Genomic DNA, 7,975 nt, shown 5'->3' on the forward strand with positions numbered 1-7,975 from the left:
CCATCGTCATGGTACCTGTAAAATCAGTGTACAATTACAGCCGACGTAACCACACTGGCAACAAGTGAAGATAAACATTACTGAGAGCTTTCAGACACTGATGAGGATATTACGCTCACTAATGAAACTGCTATGAGAAGTGTTGTCAAACAGCTTGATAAAAAGAGCACACTGGAGTGATTTTGCTGGTTAGAACGAAATGTGAATGTAAAAAAAACCCACCAATCATTTGAGACTAAATGACATTTAAAACGGGCCAGAACTTAGCTAATGATTTAACACCGTAGCCTTTTTTTTTAATCCTGATCCAAGCTCAGGGCCGAGTGTTCAAACGTCAGGTTAAAATTCCACTTTTGCAATTTATCTTCCTTGCCAATTAAATTGTCTGAACGCGGAATCAGGGCCAAAAAAAAATGACCCACCAAATGTCAGACAAGTTGTGCAGAGCACTGATGAGACCAGAAAACCCATCTGCTTCTTCATCATTCACATAAGTAAAAGAAAAACAAAACAAAGCAGCACAGTGTTTGACTTTCTCCAAAAAACATTTATTAGACAACAATTTTCTTGCTTGCAGCTGAGACCTGTAGAGAAAAAAACAGAAGAGAAAACCATGAAGCATAAACAGACTAGGTGTTTGTACGTGTCTGAAAACTTTACTCAACAATTGATGTCGGAAAAACAGTATTTTAATGGTTTGATTATGCTGCCACTGCTTGTGCAAACAACTACTTGAGTGCATTTTATTCAATCAGAATCCAATTAAATCTCACCCCACACTATAATGCAGCACAGTATTGTGTTTAAATAGGAAAATGTGCAACTTAAGTGACTGAGATGCTATCAAAATGCAATTTCACGGGGTCTTCAGTGAAGACATTTCCAGATAAAACAGTCACTGTTTTTCAGAAGTGTTCTAGCTGGTCTTTTCTGACCCCGTTCAGACCTTGTATTAACAACATCCATCCTCGGTGATCGGATCACTGCCAAGTTCAGGTCTGAACAGCCTTAATATTTCCTGAAGAGTCCTCAGATCACAGAAAACACATTCAGAGGTGGATTTGAAGACAAATGTGTCCACGTTCGAGCTGCATGAACTCGATATGTCCTCAGGACGGATTAAAGACCACCTCAGCTGATGTCTCACCAGCGATAGTTTCAAGGCATAACACTGATCAGTGTACACATACATTCATTTGAAACTATGGACATATTTTTCTCCCACTGGTTAAAAAGTGCATCAGTGAAAGGACCGCTTTGACTCACTCAGACTCCTCTGCTTTTCTCACTCCCTCGTGCATGCACGCAAACAATGACAGCAGACACACATGTACTCGATAAAGACGTCATTCTGTTCTCTCCCTAACAACCAGGCTGTGGCTCCGATCACTAAAGACGGACGTTAATACCAGGTCTGAGCGCCGTCCAATAGAACGCGGCAGAAACCGAGCTTGCAAGCGCACAGCAAAAACATCAGAAACACAAGGGATGACATGTGAGGAGGTAGTGGAGTCACACCAATGTTCTCTGTGCCAGATCTGTGCAGCAGGCAGGGCCAGCACAGGTCTGCTCATCTGCATACTGCTCATTAGCATGGGTAAACAAGGAGAAAACTGGTGCCATACGGCAGTTTTGCCAAGCATGAAATTCCCTCCTCGTGTTCACCCCCTTTACCCTTGGATTAGCACGTCGCTGCATCTGGGTTAGATTGTCTTTTTTAGCAAATAAACAATTCCTGTTGTCTGCCGGACAGGAGACGAACTCGCTGTGTTAAATCTGCCTGCTGAAGAGACACTGGGGCCATTATACAGTACAGCTGAAACACGACGTGTCACATGAAAGCAAACAATTCTGTGATCACGTGCGCTTAAGCCACCACTCCGACGCATCAAGAGAACGTCACATAAAACAGCACCACATCAGTCGGTCACTGTAACTGGCCTTTGTCTGGCCAGCATGTGGTTGTTGTGACACTCATTCATCTGCCGGGGAGCCTGAACTCAGAGCTTTTAATACTAGCAGTGGGTGAAAAGCATTTGTGAGCTTATACTAAAAGCCCCAGTAAAATAATCAGCATTTAAAGCTTTGGCAGGTCCACTTTTGTATCGCTTTGACAAGATAGACAAATAGAGGTGCAGGTTCTCAAAGAGCCAATCACTCTATGTAACCCACAGACCAAGGCTTTTTCGTACAAGTCACAGAAGTATGCCAAGTGGTACATTTAGTCATCAGGAAGTAACATATTTCTGACTAACCCAGAGGACTAACAGACACCACGACTGCACTACCCAATCAACCTTCAAACCCTCTAGAATTATACAAGGACAGACATTAAGAACGGACAGAAGACCAGACGAAAATAGATTTGTACTTCTGAAATACGACTTTGCCACCGTCCTTAGAGTAAAAACCTTCCAGCAGGTTAAAATATTTGTTGCACTCCGTTTCAGCAGTTTTCTGTAAAAACTGTCAGTTGGGCTGTGACTCATCCATTAATTGTGTATGCAGTAACCATTAAAGGTATTAAGGCTAATAGTGTATGAGTAAAAGCACTTAATGTTTGAAGAAATATCAAGTTTTTTGTAACACTTAAGCTTCATAACCTTTAGGCATAAATTGTCAGAAAGACGTGTAACAATTACTAATGAAGTCAGACTATTGGATTAGTTGGGTAACTGGATGGATTTGCCATCTACATTCAGTGGTGTGTATGTCAACATAACAGTAACAAGGGAGGATTTCTCACCTGGCCGGCAATTCTATCCAGGTCTCTGGTTCCCTGGGAGGTTAGTCTGCGACCACTGAGAGAAATGGTGAACAAAAATTAAAAACAGGGAAAACAGTGGAACACTAAAATACATCAACCACATAATGGGCAAAAATCAATACACAAAATACTTAATTCTTCAATAAGTACTTCTTTATGCAACACTGAACCCACTATTACAGCCGTGGTCCGATCAATTCTGCATCCATACATGTTGGCAAAAATTTAAATCACTCATTATCAAGCGTGCAATAAATAATTTAAAATGGATTGCCATTTTCTTTGCCATTTGAAGTAAATAACACTGAGGCAGCCAATTAAGTCTTTGTTAGAGTGATTTCATTTTCATGGCACACATCAAAAACGTACACATTTAGAGGTTTTACAGTAAAACTGCATTTTACTGACAAACGTGTTTTCTATGGTTTCTGAAAATGAACCCCACTGTTGCTTAAATGAGTGGGAGCATGTGGAAAGTGAAACAACCTTTCAGTAGAGGTGCACAATATTTTGAAAATGTAGTCATTACAATATCAACATGTGCAATATAAAAATCCCAAATATGGCTTAATTAAGCAACACATGTCCGACTCCTTTAAAGGGGACATATTATGCAAAATCAACTTTTTAATCATTTTAATACTTATATTTGGGACTCTGGAGGCCCTACCAGTCGCCAAAGTGTGGAAATAGAATACTCAGTCCTTTTTTTGTGGTCCCCCTTAGTGTAAGTATAGGCGATAAAACACGTGATGTTGAATTCCCTGCACTTATGACGCCAGCATGCGCATTTCACCACAAATGTTACCACCCCACCAGTAAGTTTACTTCGAGAGCTCCACCTTGTCCCTATAAAATGCGAGAGTGCAGGCGAGGGAGGAAGAGCGGTATTATGTCAACGCTGAGGGACAAGTGTGCTGTTGGTGGCTGCACAGTGGAGCACAGTGTTTTACACAAACTTCCAACTTCAGAGGATTTTATATATGAAGCTAATGTGCCGGATAAAGTCAGCAAACGTTTGTGTGGTCGCACCACTTCGCATCAGACTGCGGCCAGCGGTCGCCGTATTTAGTCAGTGACCGTATTTCACTGACGTACAAACACACACATTTTTAAGAAAAGGTCAAATAGAGCTCATAACCGACCATTTAAAAATATTTGTTCAGTACGTCATCCATGACCGGAGCAGCAGTTTAGTTTCAGTTTGTTTTGGTATTTCATTGAAGTGAAGGGTTAGGTTCACTTACTAAAATATCTCATTGGTATCAGAATATTTAATACTTAAATTACATTCATTTACATTTTTTCCACCTAACATTTTGGCCTTTGACAATTTTTTTTGCCGGCCAAATTCCCGTGACAATGACCAAAACCCAGCATATACGGGCTAATGTTAACCCTGTTTGCTACACATGGTTAGTGATAAACTCAAAGCAAACATTAGGCTGTAGTGCACAACTTTTGGTGATTTTTTTTGAGCTGCATTATTCACTAACATTTTCGTGGTCGTTTTCACTCGTACTCTGCAGTCATCTGGCTTTACAGGCACGTTGCCATTACCTCCACTTTCCTCAACACACTTGTGTGCAGCATGGATATGTGACTGGGTGAGACAAGATCTAAACAGCACTATGCCGAGAAGCAGAGTTGTGGAGTTCATATGCCTAGTCGGCATTGTGTGAACCTATTTACAGAAATTCACAGACTTTTATTTACATTTTAGTAGTTGCTGGTTTTACAAAAAATATGTCATATTGTTGCCACACAGTATGAAACGGTACCACACATTTTCTTCCAACATCATGCTGCCCAACTTGACAGTTATCATAGCAGCCATAAATTGCCATGCATGTACTACTTATACATTGACAAAGATATTAATATTCAAAGGTTCAGGTTAAAAATGCACAAAGATCTCATTGTGTCAGTGTGTAGAGTTTAGTATCATTCTATTGGACAACTTAATAACAATTGTCCAGCTTTCAAGTATGTGCAACAATTAATATCCTCACCCCTGGGGATCCTTCTCGATCATCTTCAGCAGCTCTAGGGCCTGCAGCACCTTACGAGCCACGTTCTTGGAGCCTACGCTGAAGTGAGAAGGGCACACACCGTTCCTCTGGCGACCCCCATAGATCTTGGTCATGGAGCCAACACCAGCACCTCCACGAAGGTACAGGTGACGGACTGTGGATGCTGACAGGGCAGAAGAGAGTGCGTGTGAATTTAGTTTGTTACGTTGGATATTTGCTTTCACTGTAACCAAGTGCAAAAGGCTGGATAGGCGGGTATGTGGTTCCAGTGACATCAATACAACTGCCATTTAAAATGAAATTGTACATTATCACCAAGCCTTTAGAGTTTAATCACACATTCAATTATATATTTAAGCACCCAAGACAATCATTTGGGAATGTAACATCTTCAGGGATCAGTCTCTTTCGCTGCATCAACATAAGTAATTAAGCAACACAAGTCCCAGAGACAGACCTCATCTACTTCAGCAAACAAAATAACAATGAAGATATTGCCACAATTTTGATTTGGTACATAGGTCTATAGCTTATTTGTCCTTTGAAACAAAAAACAGTCTATCACCATCAAATATTAATTCTATAAGGGTGACTGTGGAAACATTCAACTTGAGCATGTTCTTAAAATACTCTGCATCAAATGTTTGTCAAACTTGCATTGAGAACACAATATACTTAAGTGAATCAAGAAAATGTAACCTATGAGGGAGACCTGGCTGAAATAACTGAAGTTTTAACAATGTGAAAAGTATTGAGTGAGAATTATTTCTAAACCATTCCACACATTATCCATTAAGCTATAACATAAACTGCAGCACTGCATTTTATACATTTATGAAATGCTTACATGGCAGCGGTTTTATTTAAATTAACTTTTACAGCTTTCATTTTATCAATACATTTATGTTGTACATCCTAACACCCACAGGATACTGTACCATTATGCCTGATCATTACCAATACACAATCTGAATAAACGTTTCATGAACAGCTGAAGGCCAAAATTAACAAAAATATTCACTTACCAGCTCTGATGTAGAACCAGTTCTCATCACTGGGGGCCAGCTCCTTGTGCTTACCCAGCTTGACGAGGTCCACCCAGTCGGGCACCTTCAGCTTTCCGGACCTGAGGAACAACATCAGAGAGACATGATGATTTATATTAAACTACATAACAGGTTATGTTAGCCACTTCACTTCCACTTCATCAACTTAAGGTCATGAATTTACCAGACGTTTAAGTAAAAATTGAAGCAAAAATTGAAGCAAAAAACGAAGTGGAGTTCAAGTCATTGAAACAGCAAGAGCAAACTTTGGAATCAAAATACTCACTTCTTCAGGAAGGCCGCCAGGGCACGGACAAACTCCTGCTGGTTGACGTCTTTCACTGTGACACCTGGCATCTGATTAAAATAATATAAAGTTAATTGACATTTACTGGCACGTGCGAGGATCACTGATCAGCACCACGGCCATGTGTATACTCTAGTCCAGAGCATGTCATTGCATGATACGACTAACGTGGTCCGACGTAGAAGGGCAGCTATACACTGAACTTTACAGTCATCCGTCTACATACCTGACCCGTTAGCCTTCAGTTACACTTAGATTCCATATATCAAGCAACGGCATACAATTTATACATCATGATCTTGGTTGCATGCTTTCAGCCGGCATTAGCGTCCCTACTAGCAAGCATGTCAGCTAATGACATGAGGATGTTAATCGCCAATTCTATTTAGCCGTCAATAATTTCTCCAACATTCAACAACGTTCAGTTATACTTCAATCAAGACCCAATCAACTAGAATGAACATTTAATCTGCTCGTTGACTAGAAATATAAAGTAACTTCGCGACAGTTAGCATATGGCTAGTAGGCCCCAGCGAGGTAGCATGGAGGCAGCCATAACCGAGACTGACGATGTGAGACCAGCGCTCACATAAAACCAACTAAAAAACCATTATACACGTCTAATGACTGCACGCAAAGCTCTGCCAATTTCATAAATTACGCGTTATATCGCACCTGGGTACGTTTCGAGGGCAAACGCCAACGTTTTTAAGCAATTTAAGGTGAAATAGCCGGGAAGGGAAAGACAGCGCTTTACCTTGCTTGTGGACAGCGAAGGGAAGAGGGTGGAACGGGGTTTCCAACCCGTGTTAAAACGGGCAGATCTCGATTCTTCACGCGAGAACAGAGCGTTGTTTTTTTCACCGGTGACAATTCGGTGACACTGATCCGATGATGATTTCAAGAGAAGCGAAAGAAAGAAAGAAAGAAAGAAAGAAAGAAAAATAAAAGCTCAGCTAATTTCATAAAAACGAAGTAACAGACATGTTATGAAATTAAAAGGCAATTCACTGAGTCCATTTAAGTTCTTGCATGTTACACAAATTATGGGTGTTCATATAAAAATAAACACATTCCAATGAAAAAAGAAAAAAAGTTTTGACTTTTTTAAAAAATGTTTAAAATATTTAAAAAATATATTGTTTAATTGATCATTATTAATGAATAAAGTATAACAAATTACTGGAGTTATTACCTCTTAAAGGATGTGATCTGTCACTGTCTTTTAAAATAAATGAATGTGGTTGATGACAGATCTCTCACTGAATGGTAGAGTTAAGCTGGAGAAATATCCAGATCTGTTATTGTCAATTAGATGTGCCCTCTGTCATGTACAAAAACATGGATAACATTTTATTTTATTTTACTAAATGCAATGGAGGCATGGTGTAAACTTCTGCGACATTAACTAATACATTCAAATGAAAACACCTTCATCTTTTAAGGAGAAAGATAACAGGTGTAATTTATTTTGATAGGAAGAATCCCAATTTTTGCTTGTATGTATATGAAAACTTGAAAAGCTGCTGTACCTGTCAATATTTCATTAAGATTCATTCATTATCTTTCTGCTTGTTGTGTGGAAACAGAAACTTTACTAACTTCTACATTTAAAATAACACAAATATTCTCTATAAAAACACGTCTTTTAGAAGGATTGGTCTGACAATTCTTAACCAGCTTGATAATGCGGAGGAGCAGTTACTTAAATATGAAGTTGTTCCTTCATACAGTAAATTTCAATTATCAGTCAGTCACACTTACAAAGAAGGGAAATGTTTTCGATGCAGTGCCAGAGGCTCAGAAATGAATATATACACAC

At 39.5% G+C, this 7,975-nt stretch overlaps 1 protein-coding gene across 1 annotated transcript; it reads right to left on the reverse strand.

The window, feature by feature from the left end:
• Positions 1-526: 526 nt before the first annotated feature.
• rps19 (ribosomal protein S19) lies at positions 527-6,976 on the reverse strand. Its single transcript, XM_058648648.1, has 6 exons — positions 6,911-6,976; positions 6,133-6,203; positions 5,826-5,926; positions 4,780-4,963; positions 2,747-2,801; positions 527-584 (listed from the first exon to the last, which is right to left on the reverse strand). Exons 2-6 carry the CDS (start codon positions 6,201-6,203, stop codon positions 552-554), a joined length of 444 nt encoding a protein of 147 aa, XP_058504631.1. The 5' UTR covers positions 6,911-6,976; the 3' UTR covers positions 527-551.
• Between the last annotated feature and the right edge of the window lie 999 nt (positions 6,977-7,975).

This window comes from Solea solea, chromosome 13 (genome assembly GCF_958295425.1).
Source record: "Solea solea chromosome 13, fSolSol10.1, whole genome shotgun sequence".
In the NCBI taxonomy this organism is placed as follows: Eukaryota; Metazoa; Chordata; class Actinopteri; order Pleuronectiformes; family Soleidae; genus Solea; species Solea solea.

Coding starts and splice junctions, on each gene's coding strand:
- rps19 (XM_058648648.1), bottom strand. CDS start 6,203: ATGCCAGGTGTCACAGTGAAAGACGTCAACCAGCAGGAGTTTGTCCGT. Junction 5,927..6,132: donor CTGGCGGCCTTCCTGAAGAA/GTGAGTATTTTG, acceptor GTTGTTCCTCAG/GTCCGGAAAGCTGAAGGTGC. Junction 2,802..4,779: donor ATCGAGAAGGATCCCCAGGG/GTGAGGATATTA, acceptor CATTTCTCTCAG/TGGTCGCAGACTAACCTCCC.